The 24,504-nt window shown below is 37.7% G+C and overlaps 3 protein-coding genes across 3 annotated transcripts; all 3 read right to left on the minus strand.

Moving 5' to 3' along the window:
- Positions 1-410: 410 nt before the first annotated feature.
- Positions 411-6,387, minus strand: LOC136829040 (adhesion G protein-coupled receptor L4-like). The gene is made up of 4 exons (XM_067087426.1): positions 6,097-6,387; positions 2,858-3,038; positions 1,305-1,429; positions 411-599 (listed from the first exon to the last, which is right to left on the minus strand). The coding sequence occupies exons 1-4, from the start codon at positions 6,385-6,387 to the stop codon at positions 411-413; spliced, it is 786 nt and encodes a 261-aa protein (XP_066943527.1).
- Positions 6,388-10,735: 4,348 nt separating this feature from the next.
- LOC136828522 (uncharacterized) lies at positions 10,736-13,006 on the minus strand. The gene is made up of 2 exons (XM_067086552.1): positions 12,792-13,006; positions 10,736-11,783 (listed from the first exon to the last, which is right to left on the minus strand). The coding sequence occupies exons 1-2, from the start codon at positions 12,927-12,929 to the stop codon at positions 11,586-11,588; spliced, it is 336 nt and encodes a 111-aa protein (XP_066942653.1). The 5' UTR covers positions 12,930-13,006; the 3' UTR covers positions 10,736-11,585.
- A 2,111-nt stretch (positions 13,007-15,117) lies between these two features.
- LOC136829041 (ankyrin repeat domain-containing protein 49-like) lies at positions 15,118-24,504 on the minus strand. Its single transcript, XM_067087427.1, has 6 exons — positions 24,301-24,504; positions 19,750-20,573; positions 18,690-18,782; positions 17,458-17,562; positions 16,507-16,611; positions 15,118-15,197 (listed from the first exon to the last, which is right to left on the minus strand). Exons 2-6 carry the CDS (start codon positions 19,862-19,864, stop codon positions 15,118-15,120), a joined length of 498 nt encoding a protein of 165 aa, XP_066943528.1. The 5' UTR covers positions 19,865-20,573; positions 24,301-24,504.

Below are 24,504 nucleotides of genomic sequence, written 5' to 3' on the forward strand. Positions count from 1 at the left end.
CAACAGTAACACTTCTATTTAAAATCAGGGTGAAGTGCACTGGAAATGCACTGGGTATAATTGTTACCAGCATGGCCTAATAAAGGCTAAAGAATGACTTATCAGTAAATTGAAAACTGGGTGCATTAGGAATTTACAATTACTGAATTGACAGAGTATGAATTTTTAGGGTTGTGTGCTGTGACGTAAGTGGACTTGGTAGATACTTGTAACTGATGATAGCCGAATAAAATTCGTATCACAGAATGACAGACAAAGGTAGATGCTTCACAAACAAGAGAGATTAATTTATCATTTGTCCGAAACGTCGAGATATCTCATATTTTTTCGGGTGCGAGTTACTGGGAAAGGGGAGAGCCACCGTAGCGCCGACAATCTTCCAGCACTGACTACTGACATCTGCTGACAACCTAGAGTTTCGTCTTGTCTTCTAGGTCTCCGTCTTGGTCTGTGCTGACCTTGTCTTCCTCCTCCCCTCCTCCAGCCTTCATGACGGTGTCCATTCTCGATATCTCCTCGGATTCCGTGTTGAAATTGTAGCTCCCCCGCCTCTGGGGGTTGAAACTCCCCTTGAAGGATGACGATACTTTCGTCTCCAACTGTACGTCAAGTGCAAATGAAGGAAAAACTTTTGTAAGTGTTGCAAGAATGAAAACCAGAAAAGACTTGATGAGGATTAGGAAAGTGGTTGAAATTTCTTCATTCAAATGTTTCATTGTAAGATAATAAGAGATGTTTTATATAACCAAAATAAAATAAGAAAAGGAAAAGGAGGGAGCAGAGAAGAGAGTGCCATGCTTCGAATGAAGTTATATTAGTTCACTTCACAATCGTTTTATCATCAATAAGGCTATCATGCATCATTCTTATTGAGATTCTAAATTTACTTTGATAAATTTTAGTATTGTTATTATTATTATTAATATGTGATAGCATATTCACGTGGAAAACGCAAAGAGATCATCTTGTTAATGAAGTTATCAAAGAATAGAATGAAGATTGTGAAGAACAGTCACGTTCTGTAAAGATGAGGATAAAATCAGAACTTGTTCTTGAGCATAATTCTTGATATGTTGCAAGAGATACAGTGAGATTCCTTCAGCTATACAAGAACTGCTAGGACAGTAGTCTTTAAGCTGAATGACTTCCAGTGAATCTTGAGCAATATACAAAGAATTACACTCAAGAAATAAGAGCTCTTAATCTACTCTCAAATACAGAATATTCAGATGTGAAAACAGAAAAGAGAAACACAGACATTTCAGCAAGATTCTTGTAACACGTAATGGCCGTCTCTTATTTACCTGGTGTTCAATTACCTCTTTGGCCTCCTTCCTAATGGTGTCGTCGAAGAGAATCCCGAAGACGAAAATACCGAAGCCCTGGAGAGAATTGAGGACAGTGAAGAGAAGAGCCAGCATCTGGGTTCCTAGACAGGAGAGATATTGGAATGGAATATAAAATTTAGGCCAAAGGCCACACAAGCGCTGGGACCTATAGTGAGGTCATTCAGCGCTGAAAGAGATGAGAGAAGAAAAGGTTTGCAAGGTGTAACAGGAGGGAAACCTCTCAGTTGCACTATGAAACAATTGTTAGGAGAGAGTGGAAAGTAAGATAGAAGAAAGAGCATATGAATGGAGGTACAGTAAAAGGAATGAAGGGAGCTGCAGCTAGGGGCTGAAGGGACGCTGCAAAGGACCTTGAGTAACGTCTAAGAAAGAGGTTTGGTGCCGCCATACTGAGTTCAAAGATTCAAAAAAATATAATTACACTGGAAAAATATCTTATTTTTCGTTCATACAGACAAATGAAAGGGATAATTTCATTGAAAAGAGAAAAATGGAAGATGGAAATTATGATTTTATACTTTTTATACAGCTGAATAATTTTTTTTTACAATTGAATAATGGCTAGTCATTTAAGCCTTAAAATTGTATTTAGGTGGCATCTGAAGGATGAATTTCAAGCTCTGAAACAGACTTTTGACTAGGTTTTAGCCATAAAACTATTCCCCTACATTGACTTCTGAGGAATGACTGATATAGAGTAGACACCCCAAATTAAGGCCCACAGTGATGAAACGCCCACCTATGATAATTATCTCAAAGGTCAACCAACTTGCTAATGGCTTGATTGGTACACCAAAGCTAAGCTATTATCATTATTACTATTCAGAAGATAAACTCCTATTCATGTGGAACAAGCCCACCATAGGGACCATTGACTTCCGGCGTCTTTCTTAAAGCATTACAGCAGGTTACTGAAACCTGGGATGTAAATCAGTAGATTTTCTTGACGGTATTTTCGGTGGTATTTCTTCTTTTTCTTTTTTCTGACGTCTATCTGGTATTTTCAGTACTCTCTCTGTCGACATGTTTCGACCATGGTGACCCTCGAGCTGCTCGAAACATGTCGGCAGAAAGAGTGCTAAAAAATACCAGATAGACGTCAGAAAAAGGAGAGATAAGAAATATCATTAGGAAAATCTACGGATTTACATGCTAGGTTTCAGTAATCTGCTGTAATGCTGTAAAATAATTTCTGCTGTAAGAAATACGCTGTTGCATCCATCGAAATATGAACATTGGAAAATTATTGACTAATATTGATGTGTAGGAAAAGCGAATTATTAGAAGAATTGAGAAAACTAATTATTATTATTATTATTATTATTATTATTATTATTATTATTATTATTATTATTATTATTATTATTATTATTATTATTTAAAAGATAAATTCTAGTCATATGAAACAAACCCACCACAAGGGCCACTGACTTGAAATTCAATTTCCAAAGAATATGGTGTCCATTGGAAAGAAAGGAAAGTTAAAGACCTGTGACTTGTGGCCTTACCTTCGGCCATGTAGAAGAACCCAGTGACCCAGGTCAGACCCAACAGGAGGAAAATGGCTGTGGACCCGCTCAGGCGTTTGGTCAGCTGAGAACTCGACTTCTGGGAAACCGATTTCCCCTTCACTGTTGGTCTCTCTCGCCAAGCCACGCGCATAGTCATGGCGAATGATATCAGGTTCATCTGGTTTTGATGGGACAGAGAAATAGGATCACATCAGTTTTAAGCAATGTTTCTCGTTTTCGAGGAAAGATTTTTATGAATGTTTATGTGTCTCAGATTTTGTCGCCAGTTCTAAGTATTGTCTCTCATTTCTAAGGAAAGATTTGTCTCAGATTTTGTTTCCAGTTCTAAGTACTCGTATTGTCTCTCATTTCTGAAGAAAGATTTGTCTCAGATTTTGTTGCCAGTTCTAAGTATTGTCTCTCATTTCTGAGGAAAGAGTTGTCCCAGACTTTGTTGCCAGTTCTAAGTAGTGTTTCTTGTTTTTGAAGACAGATTTGGTATGAATGTTTAAATGTCTCAGATTTTGTCGCCAGTTCTAAGTATTATCTCTCATTTCTGAGGAGAGATATGGTGTGAATGTTTACGTCTCAGATTCTGTTGCCAGTTCTAAGTATTGTCTCTCATTTCTGAGGAGAGATTTGGTGTGAGTTTTTGTATGTCTCAGATTTTGTCTCCATTTCTAAATATTGTCACTAATTTCTGAGAAAAGATATCTATGTCTCAAATTCAGGTCAGTTCTAAGTACAGTTTCTCATTTCTGAGAAAATATTTGGTATGAATATTTAACTTCCCTGAAGACAAAGGACAGGAAAAGTTCCTAAGGAAGCGTTTCGTAACTCACCAGGATGATAAAAGCCAGACTTCCAGCGAAGATCCAGATTGGTCTGTGTGGAGCCAACCAGCACCTGAAGTTCCAGAGAGGAAAAGGAAAAAACTTAGAACTACCTTAGAGAGACGAACCTTCATCTTTATTCTCTGATCTAATTTTCTGCCGAATGCGTCGCTATTCTGAATTATGCCATTTATTCCTTTTTATTATATAATAAAATTTTCCTACTTTTCTGACTTTATTGTATCCTTTACATGATTCTGGACCGTTTCATTTTTAAATAAGTATGGAAATGTAATCATCATTAATTTGTTACGGGTCTTTCTTATGCGAAAAAGCATTTTCGCTGAAAAGATCAGATTTCAAACAATTATGGATAAATATATATATATATATATATATATATATATATATATATATATATATATATATATATATATATATATATATATATCACTAAATCCACGTCAGAAGGTGAGGCACTCCGAACAAGTACTTTCGTAGTTTATTCTACTTGAAAATGTGGAATAAACTACGAAAGCACTTGTTCAAAGTCCCGGTTTTCACTCACCTTGTGACGTGGCTTTAGTGATATTCTCATCCTTCGTGCTGCATTGGATATATATATATATATATATATATATATATATATATATATATATATATATATATATATATATATATATGTGTGTGTGTGTGTGTGTGTGTGTGTATGTAGATATATGTGTGTGTATATGTATCTATGTTTATGTATATATGTATATATAAACATATATACATAAACATGTATATTAATTTTAACAATTCTAATTCTGGGCAATGTCTTTTGTTCTCCTATCAAAACTTACTTATAAAATATCTTTAGGGCTTCAGAGGACTTACATTTTGTCTGTTCCGTACCCTTCTCCTTTCGTGATGACCAAAGTCACGCCCACGAACAAGAGGGGTATGCAATACCCAGCCACCAAGTAGTGCTTGCGCAGTGATGTCTGCGTTTGGAAAACCTGTGAAATAAATTGGGTGCTTTAGAACAGGAGAAATGGTGCGTAACTTACGCGCTGATCATGAGCAGTAATTCCATGATATTTATTTATTTATTTATTAGTCTCATAACCGGAAAGTGAAACGAACGCGTTAGCTCTCGGTGTACCAAATACAGCCAAGGAATTAAAGGCTTCTCTCTAGATTTGGACGTTAAAATAGCAATAGCAACCTGTTATACAGTATATATTCAGGACCTATAATCAATAAATCAATCCTCACCTTGAATGATGCCAGTCTTCAGCAACCGTAAATCAATCAGTCAATCCTTACCTTGAATCAATCCTCATCTTGAGTAACGCCAGTCTTCAGCAACCACAAATCAAATCAATCAATCTTCACCTTCAATCAGTCCTCACCTTGAGTGACACCAGTTTTCAGCGACCACAAATCAATCAGTAAATCCTCACTTTGAGTGACGCCTGTCTTCAGCAACCACAAATCCAATCAATCAATCCTCACCTTGAATCAATTCTCACCTTGAGTGACGCCTGTCTTCAGCAACCACAAATTAGTCAATCAGTCCTAATCCTGAATCAATCCTCACCTTAAGTGACGCCAGTCTTCAGCAACCACAAATCAATCAACCAATCCTAACCCTGAATCAATTCTCACCTTGAGTGACGCCAGTCTTCAGCAACCACAAATCAATCAATCAATCCTAACCCTCAATCAATCCTCTCCTTGAGTGACGCCTGTCTTCAGCAACCACAAATCAAATCAATCAATCCTTACATTGACGATAGCCAAGTTGAAGGCCAGTTTTCAGTAACCATAAATCATTACATTATTCTCATCTTCAGCGACGCCACTTTTCAGCAACCACATAATCACTCAACCAATCCTCACAGTTTTCGGTAACCATAAATCAATCATCACCTTGATGCCGCCAGTTTTCAGTAGCCATAAATCAATCAGTTAATCGATCTTCACCTTGACGAGAGCCAGGTACAAGTTGAAGGCCAGTTTTAGGTAACCATAAATCAATACATTATTCTCACCTTGGGTGACGCCAGCTTTCAGCAACCACAAATCAAATCAATCAATCCCCACCTTGAGTGACGTCAGTTTTCATCAACCACAAATCAAAGCAATCAATTCTCACCTTGAGTGACGCCAGTTTTCATCAACCACAAATCAAACCAATCAATTCTCACCTTGATTGACGCCAGTTTTCAGCAACCACAAATCAAATCAATCAATCCTCACCTTGAGTGACGCCAGTTTTCATCAACCACAAATCAAATCAATTAACCCTCACCTTGATTGACGCCAGCTTTCATCAACCACAAATCAAACCAATTAACCCTCACCTTGAGTGACGCCAGCTTTCAGCAACCACAAATCCAGTCAATCAGTCCTCACCTTGACGAGAGCCAGGTACAAGTTGAAAGCCTCAATGGCGCTCCAAGTGAAAGTCGCCAAGAATAAATAATGGAGAAGAGCAGCCACCAACTTGCAGACAGACTTCTTCTTCGTCTCGTTCAGTCCCAGGAGAAGGACGACCTCTGCGAAGAGAAGGCAGAGGCAGAGGTTGCCCCTGATGGAGGAGCTCTTCTTGGCCTTCACCTTCTTCAGGAAGAAGAAGCAGGCGATGCATACGGCTAGGCTGACGATGGAGATCGAGCAGCCTATGACCGTGATCCATTGCAGCATCTGGTACAGGAGCTGGCAGGGAAGAAAATTATATATATATATATATATATATATATATATATATATATATATATATACATATATATATATATATGAAATTTTTTTTATCACACCGTGATTTATATACAATCATGAAGCTACAAATGTCGTTTAATATCAAATTCACGCTACCTCGAGAGTATCTCCGATGGAGAATTATCACCGAAGGGGAATTTATATAAGTGATAAATGAATAAGTACCACCAGGGACGCGAACCCTTGACATGGACCCATTCAACGACTCCAGTAGACGTTACCACCGCGCCATCAAGAGAGGTCGTTGAATGGGTCCATGTCAAGGGTTCGCGTCCCAGTGGTACCTGTTCATTTATCACTTATATAAATTCCCCTTCGGTGATAATTCTCCATCGGAGATACTCTCGAGGTAGCGTGAATTTGATATTAAACGACATTTGTAGCTTCATGATTATATATATATATATATATATATATATATATATATATATATATATATATATATATATATATATATTATACATATATATATATATATATATATATATATATATATATATATATATATATATATATATATATAGGGGAGAGAAAGGGAGAGAACGGAAGAGGGAGAAATAGAGAGAGCGAGAGAGACAGTAAAGGGGAGAGAGAGTGAGGCTGGCAGTGAACGAGAGAGAGAGAGAAAGTTACAGCCAGACAAAAACAGAGAACGAGAGAGGGGAAAAGAGAGAGAGAGAGAGAGAGAGAGCACAGAGGAGGGAGAGACAGACAGACAGGCTGACAGAACGGGGTGAGACAGACAGACAGACAGACAGACAGAGCGAGAGAAAGACAGAGACACAGAGAGAGATAGAAAGAATGAGAAAGAGAGAGAGAGAGAGAGAGAGAGAGAGAGAGAGAGAGAGAGAGAGAGAGAGAGAGGAGTCAGGACAGCAAGCAAAGCAGATAGAAAGAAGAATATAGTGTTTCCAGTTCAACGGAATTTATTTGTCTATCTATCTCTCTCTCTCTCTCTCTCTCTCTCTCTCTCTCTCTCTCTCTCTCTCTCTCTCTCTCTTCATATTCATTTAGATACCAAAGTACCTTTAACCATACGATTTTGGTCAATAATTTTCTACATTACCACTATATCTCGGTCCTCTTAACTACAGTAGGCCTACATGATAAGCTTAGGCCTATCCTGTCAAGCACTGGGTGGCGCCAGTTACCTACAGCTATCAATTTCAATCGTAATTAATAATTCTAAGTGAAATCTTACGGTTTCCTTATCAATGAGTCCGTTGATATCCATGATGACAGCCAAATTCGTCAGGTGGGTGCAATGGCAGACGGTGTAAGAAGGCTTGAAATCGTACAGCTGGCACCCTTGGGAGGACCAGCTGTTGTCTTCAGTGTCCCACCAGACGCACTGGGGGTTCTTCAGGAGGTAAGTCCCTCCGTCGTAGATGTGGTTGAAGGTCACTTCCACGACGTCGTTGTCCTCTGAAGGGAGAAAAAAAAGGAAAGGATAAGTTTCAGATGCTAATGGAGTAGTCTCGTGAGAAGGTCGGTTACGCTCATGCACTGACGAGCAGAAGCTCAGCGGCCGTTTTCTTTAAGGTTGCTGAGTCATGTTACCGAATCTTGTATAAACAATACTGCACAGCTTGTTTAGTTCTCCATTCTTTCCACATGACCAAACCAGCTCAAGATACTTTTGTGCATCTTTTTACTAGATATATATACATATATATATATATATATATATATATATATATATATATATATATATATATATATATATATATATATATATATATATATTATATATATATATATATGTGTGTGTGTGTGTGTGTGTTCACTGTTCGACCTCCCTCCCTTGCCTCTTAGTAGAATAATAAAGCAAATTTTATTTAAGTAAAGGGGTAGACATGTAGGTTGTTGTCTTCAAAATAAGTACACTCCTGGCCAACAGGCGAGAACTTTAGCTTAGAGGGCCATAAATCAGGGATAGGTTTTGCTGGGACAGACCTCAGAGGTACTGTTCCTATAGCTTAGTCGTCTTTATCCTGTGTACTGGCGAGTCTATTGTCGTTTCAGGTCAGACCCTGGGTAGGAGGAGTTTTGAAGCAAGCAGCCAGAAGCTGCCCCAGCATCGACAGACTCTCTCAGCAGACATCCTAAGAGTAGGGCGTGTAAGCCCTCTCTCTCTCTGAGCTCGCTTTGTCTCTCTCACCCGTTTTTTTATTTACGAGGGAGAACATTTTTATTTCAAAAGAACCAAGGAATTCTTATGCAACTGATCACTGCATTAGCTCATCCAGAGGTAAGTCTGTGACAATTATCCCAGTTGTCTTTCCCTTCAACTGAAACTCTCATTTTCAATGTTCAAATTTTCCTTTCTTAAACAGTCACTGACTAAGAAATCCTAGTAAAACATATCCCGTTTATGAATTCATCTATTAAGTACAATTATTGTTGTCTAGTGAAATCACATAAATCTCTATCTTGGTATACTAGTTTAGCTGGTGACCTAATCTACTGGTATCTGTCCTTTCGAGTTTAATTTTAGCCTTAATTGACAGAATTACGTGGGTCTTAGGTAAAGCAAGGTGATATAAATCCAGTTAACTAATTATTAAACTCATTAGCCGACCGATCCACGTAAAAATATATATGTATATATGTATATATAAATGCTGTATGTATGTGTATATATATATATGTGTATATATATAAATACTGTGCATATATATATATATATATATATATATATATATATATATATATATATATATATATATACATATACATATATATATATATATATATATATATATATATATATATATATATATATATATATATATCTGAATCTTGTCTTTCATTAATATATTCCAACGGGTAATGAGAACAGGTTTTCATTGTTAGATTCAAACTTCTTTTGACGACTCTGTAGCATTCTAGATTTTAAAGGAGCGCTGGATTTATTTATCACAACTCAACAGTTCCATTGATAAATAAGAAATGGAGAATATGCAAACAAAAAATAACGTTGATGGAAGCAGAGAAAACGAAAAATATTCCCGAGAATGCAATTAGCCCCTACTGCGCTTACCTGCTTTCCAGGTCTGTCCGAAACCGACCTTAGCACCAATGACCCCGCTGTTCACTTGGGACTGGGCCTCTATGACCGTGTCATTATCGCCCTCAGGTGGTTGACTGCAAAAAAAAAAAAATTAATAATATCATAACTTTTCTTATTTTATTAGGGAACTTTGGCTCCGCCAATCTGTAAATCACTTGTGACTGAAACTTACAAAATCTTGAGTCTGTCGTGGGTTTTGTTGTTTACATAACTTCAGAAGGAGGTGACATCTATCATTTCATGGTCAGAATAGAGTGGAAAAAAATGCAAACGACTGATTTTGTTATAGTTATTGATATGAATAACTCCACGTAATAGAATGATAGTGATTTAACCCATTTTTTTTTCAAAAGGCAGTCCCATCAGACCAACTTACTAAAGGTCCCAGCATTACATTTTTCTTTCTGTGATTGTTAAGCCTTTTTATAATAGTTAACCCTTGTTTTTCCAAAAGGCAAACCCGTAATCCCAAAATGCTTAAGATCCCAGCGTTATATTATTCTTTCTATAATACTCATCATTTTGTGTAACAAAATTCCACAATTATACAGTAAACTATATTACTATGTAAAATAGAAAAGCAAAGACTTTCGAACACCTGAACGGTGTTCCTCATCTTTGTTTACGCTGAAATATTTTTAACGTAAGCACTGATGAGGAACAGCGTTCAGGCGTTCGAAAGTCTCTGTTTTCGTCTTTTACTTCATAATACAATTTACTATATGATTGTGGATTTTCATCACACAAACCGTTTCTCACGAGATTGTGAATTTCTTAGCACGCGTCCTTTTATTAGTTTTCTGAAAAGGAAACTATTGTGACGGCTTTGTCTGTCCGTCCGCACTTTTCCTGTCCGCCCTCGGATCTTAAAAACTACTGAGGCTAGAGGGCTGCAAATTGGTATGTTGATCATCCACCCTCCAGTCATCAAACACACCAAATTTCAGCCCTTTAGCCTCAGTAGCTTTTATTTGATTTAAGGTTAAAGTTAACCATAATCGTGCATCTGGCAACGGTATAGGCCAGGCCACCATCGACCCGTGATTAAACTTTCATGGGCAGGGGCTCATACAGCATTATACCGAGACCACAAAAGATAGATCTATTTTCGGTGGCCTTGATTATACGATGTACAGAAAACTCGATTGCATTTTTTACTTGTTCTCAAAAGCCAACCCTGTCAGCCCAACATACATGAACCCAAGAAACGCAGCCCAGCTGTTATTCTAAACTCTGCAACGACAACCATACCAAGGAACGGAATTGGAAATGCAGTGCAGGTCTCTGTAGGAGCTGAATATGACTGTGATCAGCGCAGGGTCTTCGTCATCGCCAGCAGCCGAAGAAGTGGGAGGTGGTTTGCTGGTGGGCCCCTGCAGGTTGCCAGCTGTGTACTTGTGGAAGAATCTCTCCGGAAGTTGGAGGTGGGTCTTTGGAAACACGAGGTGCTGGTAGTGGCGGTTCTGTTCTGCCGTGTAGTACCCCGGTGGCTGGTGGGATACCCGGACGTCTGGTGGAATGGAGATGCTGTTTATTATTATTATTATTATTATTATTATTATTATTATTATTATTATTATTATTATTATTATAGTGCAAAACATCTTTTAAATAAATCCCTATGAAATCAATATATCTTTATTATTATTATTATACTGGAAAACACCTTTTAAATGAATCCATTGAAATCAGTTAATCCCCTCTCTAATAAATCCCCTATGAGATAAATTAGTCCCCTTTGAAATCAGTTAATTCCCTCTGAAATCAATGTGTCTCTTTTGAAATAAGTCAGTCTCTTTTGAAATCAACCAATCCCCTTTAAAATGAATAAATCCGCTTTGAAATAAATCAATCCCAGTGTGAAATCAATAAATCCCCTTTGAAATTGATTAATCTCCTTATACATAAACCCCCCTTTGAAACGCATAAATCCCTTCGATATTGATAAAATCCCCTTTGAAATAACTCAACAGAATCCCCTTCGAACTGAAAATCAATCCCCAAAACGCAAAAAAAAAAAAAAAGCGAGAAACCGAGAACCAACTAAACACTACTCACGCAGATTATTGTTCGGGTAATCATCTGTAGCGTTGTCGGAGAGGTATTTGGCGGCTGTGAGAGCGCCCTTGACTACGTTCTCCTGAAGGTCGGTGACGGCGGTCTTGGCCTGCTCGGAGGGCATCGCCGTCCACATGGAAGGGTCGTCCAGCATCTTCCCTGTGACGTTGACCAGGGCCTTCAGGTATTTCTGGGGAAGAGGATAATAATAATAATAATAATAATAATAATAATAATAATAATAATAATAATAATTATTATTATTATTATTATTATTATTATTATTATTATTATTATTATTATTTAGTCCATATTTACATTTTTACTGTATTATTATTATTATTATTATTATTATTATTATTATTATTATTATTATTATTATTAGCAATTCCATGTTCATCATATTTTTTGCCTTTGTTATTATTATTATTATTATTATTATTATTATTATTATTATTATTATTATTATTTTTATAAACAATCCACAATCGTATCACTAAATTGTATTATTGGCGAAAGTTTAAAACTTTAATGATTATAATTTTTGCCAAAAACAGTTTTTTAATATAACTGTGTATTTTATACAACAAATTCCTCACGATATTGTCATTTGTTTTATTGAATAGAATAAAATATAGAATTTAGGTCAAAGATCAGGCGCTGGGACCTATGAGGTCATTCAGCGGTGAAACGGAAATTGACAGTAAGAAGGTTTGACAGGTGTAACAGGAGGAAAACCTCGCAGTTGAACTATCAGTTGTTAGGAGAGGGTGGAAAGTAAGACGGAAGAAAGAGAATATGAACAGAGGTACAGTAACAGGAATGAAAGGGGTTGCGGTTAGAGGCCGAAGGGACGCTGCAAAGATCCTTACGTAATGCCTACAGTGCTCCGCATGAGGTGCACTGATGGCGCTATTCCCCGCCCCCTCCCCCAACACACACCGGGAATTTTATTTTATTCAGTTTTCTTTTTCAACAAGGCAGCAGTAGTTCTGTGACACTGCTCCGTTATGGAGGGCGCATTACCCATCCTGTAACAGCCTACATTTATTTAATTGTAGCAGTGATATCGCATCTGACACCATCTCTGAGTGAACGATATCCACGCCTACCAATCTCAACAGCTAGAAATCTCAAATTCCTCCCAGGATAAAAATGATTTCGTACATTCATCTCTCTACCCAATCCCCGTCAGCACCTTCGTCAAAGTAGGAGCCTCGGGCTCGAACTGCAGGAGATCGTGGTTGATATGCTGAGTCTGGAGTGTTTTCACGGCGTCGTCGATAGCCAGTAAGTCTCCAGGAAGGAGAGTGACACTGTTGATACTGTCGGCCATCTTGGCGAGGTTCTCTGCAGCAGTCGTTGGGACGCTGGTCTCTCCAGGGGTCTTGATTAGGCTTTCTATGTTCCTACACGGACTGAAAAAAGAGAAAACGCAAAACAAAAAAGTTAATATCATCAATTTTAAGTGAAGCTACGTCATTTCGGCAGGTATCGCCATGTTTCAATAACCTTTTTTGAACTGAAATCGTAAGCTTACCTTGGCATGCGCTCACCAACAAACTTTTTTTACATAGTGTTTACAAACGGCTCATTTCATTTAGCTACTCGTAGTTTTTAAAGACACGAATCATATATATATATATATATATATATATTTATTAATTTATTTAATATTTTAATATATATGTATATATATATATATATATATATATATATATATATATATGTGTGTGTGTGTGTGTGTGTGTGTGTGTGTTTGTATATAATATATATATACATATATATATACATATACATATATATATATATATATATATATATATATATATACATATACATATACATACACATATCAAGGCGTACCTAAGGTCCGGTGCTTCGTCCCAGGTCGAATTGGTACCGCACCTCCAGGTGCCGAAAGTGTACCCGTAGCTGACGGGACAGCTAATGTTGGCGACATTTCGACTGGCAGTTTCGGGTAGGAACCAGTTGATGTTGAGAGGAGCGAACAACCTTCTCTCAGCCGGGCATCTGCCGCACCCGTGTTGCATGTATTCTGTGAAAAAGATATCCAGATACGAGAACTTGGCCGTCACTGATTTGAATTTAGTGTAGGTGTTCGCTTTCTAAAATTCTGTCCTTTTGTTTCAAAAAAGCTTATATTCTTTTATATTGCAACTTTCATCAACTTAACCAATAGCCCTCCTCAACTTGCAGTCAGCTGAGGAGGTCGCCACTCAGGCAGGATGAAGCTAAAAGCTAAAATTTAATCGTAAAATAGCCTTTATGATATATAATCATTGGTTTATACGTAAAACATTTAAGTTATCTTTGCTCACTGAAACGTAAGCAAAGATAACATTTGTTGAACTGTAGCTTTTATGCTAGCTGAGTATGGCCAATGGCCATACTCAGCTAGCAATCAGCTGGCAAGGTCGCCAGTCAATCAGACGAAAGCTAAAAGCTAAAAATTTATTCGTAATCCGAATGTTTCCCGTTCGGTTGATCCTATGGATAGACATCATATATTAAAGTTAAAAAAGTTATTGTTATTTGTCATATACGGAAACTAGGACTAACAACGTAAAGTCTAGCTGTATTTATACAGTGGTATCCCGTTAAAACATCAAATTTTTTTCACCTAACGCGAAACCACTTTCATGGCCACTAGCGGACCCAGAAAAATTTCATGGGGAGTCACCAGTTTTCATATTATATATATATATATATATATATATATATATATATATATATATATATATATATATATATATATATATATATATTATTTCTATAATAGATTTATTATAGAAATAATATATTTATATTATTTCTATAAAACAGATTTATTAGTTTTTCCCACTTTCATATTTCTCGTTTATGCTGTTATTATCTAAATCTTCAATATTATTATTTTGTCATTATTTTTCATGGGGGAGCCCAGGTGGCCCCCTCCCTGGATCCGCTATTGATCATGGCTATGATTATTTTCACCTGGAAGGATAACCTAGGCATATACGGTATATTCATGCCTGTGTGTATGCATGAATTCTCAGTATCGTTATAAATCGTTAATTCACTTGAAAATTATGTTGTCTTTTCATTTTCATTTCTCACAACACCGTTGGACTGTGGAACAGTCTCCCAGATGATGTGGGGCAATTGGAACTTCAAGAGTTCAAGCGAGGATGCAGTGCAATAATACCCTGATGCTAGTCTCCTTGCATTTCAATACATTTTTATTTATTAATTAATTTTATTTAATTTATTCATTAATTTTTTCTTTTTTAATAAGCGAGATCTCTTTCTGTATTTCCCTCTACCTTCTCTTCTTCCTAATGAACACTATAATATTATCTGAAAGCTTGAATTCAAGTCAATGGCCCCTATGGTGAGCTTGTTCCATATGAATAGGGTTCATATTATGAATAATAATAATAATAATAATAATAATAATAATAATAATAATAATAATAATAATAATAATAATAATAATAATAATAATTTCGCGAATGTGTGACTTATAACTCACCATCAATGAGTTCCACCATCTTAAGATTCTGTTTCAGTTCCGCTGCGCCCCTCAGACTGCGAGTTTCGCCTGAAATTAAGAAGTTTAAAGTAGAAGAATTTTATTTGGCCCAAGTCTATTCTGACATCTGCAAGTGGGAAAAAATCTGTCAAAATAAGCGACGAGTCACGTGAGTGAATTTAGGGAAGATTTTTTGACAGTTTGATGCTAAATTGAGCTCTAAGAAGCTAATGGTATACCTGTATTAGAATAATATTGAATTTACTCATCTGTGAGTGAACTATAGAACATATTTTGTCATTTTGATGCTAAATTTATAAAGTAGCTAATGATATATCTGTTAGAATAATATTGAATTTACTCATCCGAGAGTGAAATAGTAAACCTATTTTATCATCTTTATGCTAAATTTAGCCCTGAGTAGCTAATGATATATTAGAAAATTGTTGAATTAACTCATAATCTTTAGGGAATGAAAGATTTCAGTTGTTCCACCAAATTTGAAATAGCCAAGGCTAGTGGTCCCAATCTGGGCCACATGTAGCCCCCAGGAGGGCCATAGAAAATTTCAATGGAAGGCCCACTGAAAAATTTTGGCAATTAGGTTGCCACAGACATTAAGTTGTCATAAATTTCTTTAATTATAATTTTATTATATTTTCAAATAGAAATAAATATTCATTTAAATGGCACTTGATATTTTTATGAAGGTTATTACGAAACGGAAGTAATCTTTTTCCAAATAATAATTTCTCTCTCTCTCTCTCTCTCTCTCTCTCTCTCTCTCTCTCTCTCTCTCTCTCTTCTTATGAAGGTTATCGCAAAACTGAATTGCTCTTTTTCCAGTAATAATGTGTATCTCTCTCTCTCTCTCTCTCTCTCTCTCTCTCTCTCTCTCTCTCTCTCTCTCTCTTCTTCTTCTTCTTCTTCTTCTTCTTCTTCTTCTTCTTATGAAAGTTATTGCAAAACTGAACTGCTCATTTTCCAATAATAATGTGTATCTCTCTCTCTCTCTCTCTCTCTCTCTCTCTCTCTCTCTCTCTCTCTCTCTCTCTCTCTCTCTCTCTCTCTCTCTCTCTCTGTTTCACTTCTTATGAATGTTATTGCAGAACTGAATTACTCTTTTCCCAATAATAACTCTCTCTCTCTCTCTCTCTCTCTCTCTCTCTCTCTCTCTCTCTCTCTCTCTCTCTCTCTTCTTATGATGGTTATTGCAAAACTGAAGTACTTTTTCTAATAATAATGTCTCTCTCTCTCTCTCTCTCTCTCTCTCTCTCTCTCTCTCTCTCTCTCTCTCTCTCTCTCTCTCTCTCTCTCTCATACATGTTTATGTATATGTATCAACTCTTTTCCGTGATCACGACAATAAGCCCCTCACCTCTCTCAAACTCGTGCTGCACGTTGGGATCAGCACAGTATTCCAGCAAGAGTTTCAGGATTTCAGTGTTGTTCGTGTCCACGGCCCAGAAAGACGGCGGGAAGGCTGAAATAAAAAAAAAAAAAGTATTCTATCAATTAGGGAAAAGAATGAAAATTTTCTTCGTATATAAAGGATGTTTCTCACTCTTACTCTAAAGAAATGAGGTCTATTTCGTGTTCGCTATCTTCCCACTTTTACTCTAAATAATCGGGTCTATTTCGTTTTCTCCTTCTTCCCGCTTTTAATCTGAAGAAATCTTGTCTATTTCGTTTTCTCCTACTTTCCACTTTTACTCTGAAGAAATCGGGTCTATTTCACTTTCTGCTTCTTCCCACTTTTACTCTGAAGAAATTGGGCTAATTCTTTTTCTCCTTCTTCCCACCACTAATCTGAAGAAATCGGGTCTCTTTCTTTTTATCTTTCTTCCCACTTTTGCTCTGAAGAAATCCAGTCTATTTCGCTTTCTCCTTCTTCCCAATTTTACTCTGAAGAAATTGGGTCTATTTCGCTTTCTCCTTCTTCCCAATTTTACTCTGAAGAAATCGGGTCTATTTCGCTTTCTCCTGCTTCCCAATTTTACTCTGAAGAAATCGGGTATATTTCGCTTTCTCCTTCTTCCCAATTTTACTCTGAAGAAATCGGGTATATTTCGCTTTCTCCTTCTTCCCAATTTTACTCTGAAGAAATCGGGTCTATTTCGCTTTCTCCTTCTTCCCAATTTTACTCTGAAGAAATTGGGTCTATTTCGCTTTCTCCTTCTTCCCAATTTTACTCTGAAGAAATCGGGTCTATTTCGCTTTCTCCTTCTTCCCAATTTTACTCTGAAGAAATCGGGTTTCTTTGATGCTACTTCTAAACTTTAGTGTTCAATTCCAGGTTCTCATTTACATCATGTCACGAGATACGAACCTAGGGACATCTCCACGTAAGAATTAGTATTGGCGCCATACTGCAGGAGAAGGCGTACCATCCTCACGTCCCCCTTTTGTACAGCATAAGTCAGGGCGGTTTTTTCTGGAAGAGAAAAAGTGGCATTCTGAAATACAATGAAGGAATTGATTACTGACAAGAGGCTTTGAATAAACTGAGAGAGAAGGTGGCATTGCAAACAGTATTAAGTAACAAGAAATTAGATGAAAACATACACAAGTAGAATACACGAAAATAAACATTATATGAATATTACGCCACAAGTATTATTTAATATTCTTTTTACTACTATACCTCCGGAATAACAAAAGTGAACTTACAAAATAACAAGAAAATCAGGAAAATAAACGCAAGTAAAAATAAGAAAATAAATATATTATATATATTATATGAATATTAAGCAACAAATATTATTTAATACCCATTCACTGTACCTTGGGAATCACTTACACCCAAGGAGAATTGTAACTGATATCTGCGTCGTCCCCGCCAGGATTCGAATCATTGCTTACTTTAGAAACAACTATAAAGTAAGTATAGCTTAGTTTTACCAGACCACTGAGCTGATTAACAGCTCTCCTAGGGCTGGCCCGAAGGATTAGACTTATTTTACGTGGCTAAGGACCAATTGGTTACTTAGCAACGGGACCTACAGCTTATTGTGGAATCCGAACCACATTATAGCGAGAAATGAATTTCTATCACCAGAAATAAATTCCTCTAACTCTTCATCAGCCGGCGGCGGGAATCGAACTCCGGCTCATCGAATGACGGTCTGAAGCTCAACCAACTCGGCCAACAAAGGGCTTAGAAACTATAATAATTGATTTAGACCACCCAGCTTTCTCGTGATGGCCGGGTGGTCAGAGTCACTGTGTGTCGTTGTTTCTTGACCGAGGATAGGTTCGAATTCTGCCGGGGACGAAATAATCATCCGCTATAATTCCCCTTGGGTATAAGTTATTCCCGAGGTAGAGTGAACTGGATATCAAACGATATATGTGGACTAATATTCGTGAATATAAAAAACATCATAAGTATACTAGGGGATAAGTAAGAAAAACCAGCTAAAAGTAGTAAAAATGTTTTAGACATTTCTAGTAAAAACGTTCTTTCAAGAAACGAACTGTATAGTTGTAGGATCTCTGTCACAACACAGAACGCAAACCCCTCACGAGAGCGATCGCTATCTGCGGCCTTAAACACCATACCTGAATCCTGAGCGTTGGCGAAGGAGCTATTACTCTGGACCAGACGAAGGACTTCCTTGAAATCTCCTTTCACGACGGAGTTTATGAGATATTCTGGAAGAAGAAGAAGAAGTGAAGGATAAATTAAAAATCTACAGTTACTGGACTTGCAACAGGCCTTCTGCAATCAGCAGAAAGCATTATTAGCAACCATTATTCTGGGAGGTTAAAATTTATATCCTACAGTTCCTGAACTTACAACAAGCATTATTATGGAAGAAGAAGGATAGATTAAAAATCTACAGTTGCTGGACCTGCAACAGACCTTTTGCAGGCAGCAGCAAGCATCATTCTGGAAGAACAAGGGTAAGATGAAACATATACAGTTACGGAACTTGCAACAGACCTTTTGCAAGCAGCATCGAGCATTATTCTGACAGAAGAAGGTTAAAATGGAAAACCTACAGTTAATGGACTTGCAACAGACCTTTTGCAAGCAGCATCGAGCATTATTCTGACAGAAGAAGGTTAAAATGGAAAACCTACAGTTAATGGACTTGCAACAGACCTTTTGCAAGCAGCAGCAAGCATTATTCTGGAAGAAGGGTTAAAATGAAAAACTTACAGTTACTGGACTTGTAACAGACCTTTTGCAAGCAGCAGAAAGCATTATTAGCAAGCATTAATCTAGGAGAAGGTTAAAAGGAAAAAAACCTACAGTCATAGGACTTACAACAGTCCTTTTGCAAGCAGAAGCAAGCATTATTCTTGAAGGAGAAGGGGGTTAAAATGGAAATCCTACAGTTACTGGACTTGCAACAGACCTTTTGCAAGGAGTAGTAAGCAGAAGTAGGGTCAAGGGTTATAATAAGGCCTTAAGTCCAAGAAGGTCAGTAAAACGACCTGTGACTGGCAGTGTAGGTAAGGCTAAGAGTTTTGTCCAGTGAGAGCTTGGTAACTGTGAGCGGGTTTTCCCCTCCAAATGCATGAAACTTTTTTTTATATATTTTCATATATATTTCTAACTAGAATAAAATATATATTTCCAGACATGGGACCAGAGTTACCTGGGGGTATTTACCTGCGGAATGATCGTCCTGTGATCCCTGGTTCCTCAGGTAAGAAGGGAGATTTGAACTGCAGTCTATTCTCGGGAAACAGGTGAGAATTGCCAGTAATGGTAAGGCGTGCATCATTTCTCCGAACCTGTGGTTACTTCTCTCTCTCTCTCTCTCTCTCTCTCTCTCTCTCTCTCTCTCTCTCTCTCTCTCCTCTACTGTGAGATCGCTTCCCACTCTTACAGTTTGGTCTATGAACTGTGTTTTAGTAGAGAAAAATAGGCTTACTTTTCTCAAATATAAAGTTTCTCTCTCTCTCTCTCTCTCTCTCTCTCTCTCTCTCTCTCTCTCTCTCTCTCTCTCTCTCTCTTTGATTGTGAGATCGCTTCCCACCTTTACAATTTGGTCTATAACCGTATTACTTTAGAAAAACCTAGACGCCCTTGACTTGTATATAATGTTTCTTTTTGTTAATTTTTTCCTCAGCAATTTGACTATTTGCTTATAATCTCTATGAATATGCTTCTTCTCTTTGCACTAATATTACTTGTTCAAGAAATATTTATACATTCTTAATCATATATTTCTTTTATTTAAGTAGTTTTCTAGAATAACTTAGTAAACTAAATTATATGTACTCTTTGTCATCTTTTCAATTATTCTCTTCCGAATAATTGGTGAAATTATTAAGGTTATAGTGACCAGGTTCAACACTTATTTCATTTAAGGCTTCTGCATCGCTGGACAAAACCTAGAGACTTCAGACATCTTTTAAGACAGCCGAAGAACGTTCCGGATTCAAGCGCATGTTGATTTGGGGAGAGCTTGTGATATCAAGGCCCAGAATCTGAAATAATAAGAAAGAATTAAAAATTAACAAATATCGCGTTGTTCATTGGTGCATCTGCTCTTCGAACCAGTGGCTAAAAATCTATCTTAGAGAAATCTTCAACACAGATATAAACAAGTTTTCTGTACAGTGTATAATCAAGGCCACCGAAAATTGCTCTATCTTTCGGTGGGCTCGGCCCTATCTTATATCGTCGCTAGAAGCAAGATTATGGTTAACTTTAACCTTAAACAGAATAACAACTACCGAGGCTAGAGGGCTGCAATTTGTTATGTTTGATGACTGGAGGTTGGATGATTAACATACCAACTTGCAACCCTCGAGCCTCAGTAGTTTTTAAGATCTGAGGGCGGACACAAAAAGTGCAGACAGAAAAAGTGCGGACAGAATAAAGTGCGGACGGACAGACTTAGCCGGCACAATAGTATTCTTTTACAGAAAACTAAAAATATCGCTACATATAAAAATGTTGCGTTATTTTTTTGGAAAATAGACTTTTTTTTTCTATGGACAGTCCCTCCACCTATACCTTTATTCTGTTCCTTTATTCAGCCACTATCTTTAAGGGAAACTCAAAAATCTGTGTTGGTATAAGGCCAGCTTAGTCTACAACATCCATCACGATTCAGTTACAGAGATACACCGATGTGAATCACCATATGAAATGTTCAGAGTTTTTTCTATCAATAATTTGCGTACTCCATCCGTTTGCCTTCACCCTCATCTTCAGTGACACATACACAGGCAGGCCTACTATGTATTTCAGGAAGTTTGAGTCATCGATTTTTGTCAAAACCATCCAAATTAATTGAAGGATCGGTGTGTTACTCTGCAAGTGTGGTTCACACCCTCCCCTAATTTTTGGTAAAAATTCAGTTTCCAAATTTAGCTTTTTCAGACACTTTACTCTTGAACTTGATGGGGCAGCCAGCAAACTGATTAACGCTTTCGGACATACGAGCTTGGTTATTGTTGAACTTGTCCTGAGTATCTACTTATAGTAAATTCCTCGCTAGACCCAACTTTCCTTATTGACTTCACCATTCTTCTCCCTACTTTTCCTTGACGTCATTAGACCCCGTAGCTTATGTTACTTTCTTCATGAATGTGATTGGTTTTATTTTGTTTGCATAATTTTGTGATGAAATATTATTTCATGTTTATTTTAAATTCACTGTTCTATATATATATATATATATATATATATATATATATATATATATATATATATATATATATGAAATAATGAGTTAAAATCACAGAACAGTTTATAACCATTTCAACATGTAAGCCATAACTCTGAACAGCGATAAACCCGTCGTTTAACCCGACATTTCATTCATCAACTACAAAGATTTCGGAAACCCCTAAATTCTGTATAATCATGTAGATCGTTAACTCATTTCATCCTACATTGCCCAGTTGAAAAATTGCAGTGCTGATATGTGCCTCAAAACATTCCATTACATAACAAATATTGCGAAGAGAGAGAGAGAGAGAGAGAGAGAGAGAGAGAGAGAGAGAGAGAGAGAGAGAGAGAGAGATGAGTGGGGAATGAATGAAGGGTCGGTGATAGGAGGGAACAAGGCCAAGGGAAAGAGAAGGCCTGCTCACTTCCCCCAAAATCCCCCATGTAGGCGGAGCTTTGTCTACCTCCTTATTGCGTCAGCAAGTGACTTGCCGTAATGAGCGGGTAGCTTTCAGATACGTCATCGCCTACATAGTCACTCCAGGCAGGAGACGACTCCACCCAATTGGCTCTCTTGGCCTTAGGAGGGATAAGTACTCCAAGAGTGCTTATCTGAATGAATTCGTAAATCTTGACTGACTAGGTTTGGCTATGTACTAAAATTAAAGAGTAAAGTGCCTTTAAAATATGTGTTTATAAAAAATTAGGGGAGGGTGTGAGAAACTGTTTCAAAGTATCATACCAATCAATCGATTGGTTTGAAAGATATTAGCCAAAAACTGTGACTCAAACTTCCTGAAATACATAGTAGTGACTCATAACACACAGGTAGCCCTAGTGACGTATAACACACAGGCAGGCCTAGTGACACAACACACATGTAGGTCTAGTGACACATAACACACAGGTAGGCCTAGTGATACATAACACACAGACAGGCCTAGTGACACATAGCACACAGGCAGGCCTAGTGATACGTAACACACAGGCAAGCCTAATGACACAACACACAGGTAGGTCTCGTGACACATAACGCACAGATAGGCCTAGTGATGCATAACACAGGCAGGCCTAGTGACACATAGCACACAGGTAGGCCTAGTGATGCATAACACACAAGCAGGCCTAGTGACACATAACACACAGGCAGGCCTAGTGACACAACACACAGGTAGATCTAGTGACACATAACACACAGGCAGGCCTAGTGACGCATAACGCACAGGCAGGCCTTGTGACACATAGCACACAAGTAAATTTAAGTATACCTTAGTTCAACCAGACCACTGGGCTGATTAACAGCTCTCCAAGGGCTGGCCCAAAGGATTAGATTTATTTTACGTGGCTAAGAACCAGTTGGTTAACCTAGCAACGGGACCTACAGCTTATTGTGGAATCCGAACCACATTATAACGAGAAATAAATTTCAATCATCAGAAGTATATTTCTCTGATTCTTCATTGGCTGGTTGGAGAATTGAACACGGGCCCAGCAGAGTGCTAGCTGAGAACGATACCAACCCGTCCAATGAGGAACTCAGCACACAGGTAGGCCTATGAAGCATAACACACAGGCAGGCCTAGTGACGTATAACACACAGGGCAGGCCTAGTGACGCATAACACACAGGTAGGCCTAGTGACGCATAAAACAGTTAGGCCTAGTGACGCATAACATAGGTAGGCCTAGACACATAACACAGGTAGGCCTAGTGACGCATAACACACAGGTAGGCCTAGTGAAAAATATAACCTCCTAGCTGTGCTGGAGTAGCTAAATGGTTAAGTAAATCGCTTAAATATACTTTAGACTTCCTATGGACTGTCCAGATAAGTTACATTCGAAAAAGTCATCTTGTTTTGAAACTGGAATACATTCCATCCACTCTGGATTTCCATAAAAGTATTATTAAACAGGATTGGATCGAGATTATACCAGTTCAAACCATCATTTAAAGAGAGATGGGGAACAAGCGGAGAGGGTGGTCCGTTACAATAACACGCGACATCATTACTTTGACCAAAAGCAAGCCGGACAATCTGGACAAGAGACACTGTGAAATTCTCTCTCTCTCTCTCTCTCTCTCTCTCTCTCTCTCTCTCTCTCTCTCTCTCTGGCTAGCAGTTTCAGCCAAGGTTATTCAACTTCTTCCCCCCTTCCAGTTGTTTATCTAATTCATGATAGTTGAACCTTTTCTGGTATTACAGAAACATGAAATGCACGAGATTGTCAGCACAACACACCAGCGTCATCTTGAGCAAGCTCTAGACTTATGCAAACGCTCAAGCTGTAATATCATATGGCCATGTCTTACCGGCTACATAGGCCTATCCAAAAACAGGTCATTTAAGCTGGAACCACCCAAATTTACATCTTAACCTTCCAAAATAACAATTGCTGGGACATCTTGAAAATGAGAGAGCAAGCTTTAGACCTATACAAACACTCGAGCTGACGTAACATAAAAAATGACCATGTCATACAGGCTATATAGGCCTATCTAAAACTGCTGGGGCCACCTAAAATTTATACTTACTCTACACAATAACACAGGGACATCTCGAGATATGAGAGCGTTACAACACCCACCGGACAAGAGGAGCACGGTGCGTGTGCAAACGAAAGTGCGTGCAGAAACTCCCCAAGCATCGTGACTTAAGAAATGAATCTCTACCGGATCTACTCGCGAGAAGGATTCTGTCATTCGATCTCGCCACAAATTCCAGTTTTTCTATGGAGT

This window comes from Macrobrachium rosenbergii, chromosome 43, assembly GCF_040412425.1.
Source record: "Macrobrachium rosenbergii isolate ZJJX-2024 chromosome 43, ASM4041242v1, whole genome shotgun sequence".
In the NCBI taxonomy this organism is placed as follows: domain Eukaryota; kingdom Metazoa; phylum Arthropoda; class Malacostraca; order Decapoda; family Palaemonidae; genus Macrobrachium; species Macrobrachium rosenbergii.

What these genes read in the sequence shown, in the direction of transcription:
- LOC136829041 (XM_067087427.1), bottom strand. Translation starts at nt 19,864, where the DNA reads ATGATGCACGCCTTACCATTACTGGCAATTCTCACCTGTTTCCCGAGA. An exon ending in ACAGGACGATCATTCCGCAG is followed by an intron (nt 18,783 to 19,749) that starts GTAAATACCCCC and finishes TTCTTCTTCCAG; the next exon opens with AATATCTCATAAACTCCGTC. An exon ending in CGCCAACGCTCAGGATTCAG is followed by an intron (nt 17,563 to 18,689) that starts GTATGGTGTTTA and finishes TTTCTCTTCCAG; the next exon opens with AAAAAACCGCCCTGACTTAT.
- LOC136828522 (XM_067086552.1), bottom strand. Translation starts at nt 12,929, where the DNA reads ATGGCCGACAGTATCAACAGTGTCACTCTCCTTCCTGGAGACTTACTG. An exon ending in AGGCTCCTACTTTGACGAAG is followed by an intron (nt 11,784 to 12,791) that starts GTGCTGACGGGG and finishes CCTCTTCCCCAG; the next exon opens with AAATACCTGAAGGCCCTGGT.
- LOC136829040 (XM_067087426.1), bottom strand. Translation starts at nt 6,387, where the DNA reads ATGCTGCAATGGATCACGGTCATAGGCTGCTCGATCTCCATCGTCAGC. An exon ending in GTTCTTCTACATGGCCGAAG is followed by an intron (nt 1,430 to 2,857) that starts GTAAGGCCACAA and finishes TCTCCTGTCTAG; the next exon opens with GAACCCAGATGCTGGCTCTT. An exon ending in AAGAGGTAATTGAACACCAG is followed by an intron (nt 600 to 1,304) that starts GTAAATAAGAGA and finishes CTTGACGTACAG; the next exon opens with TTGGAGACGAAAGTATCGTC.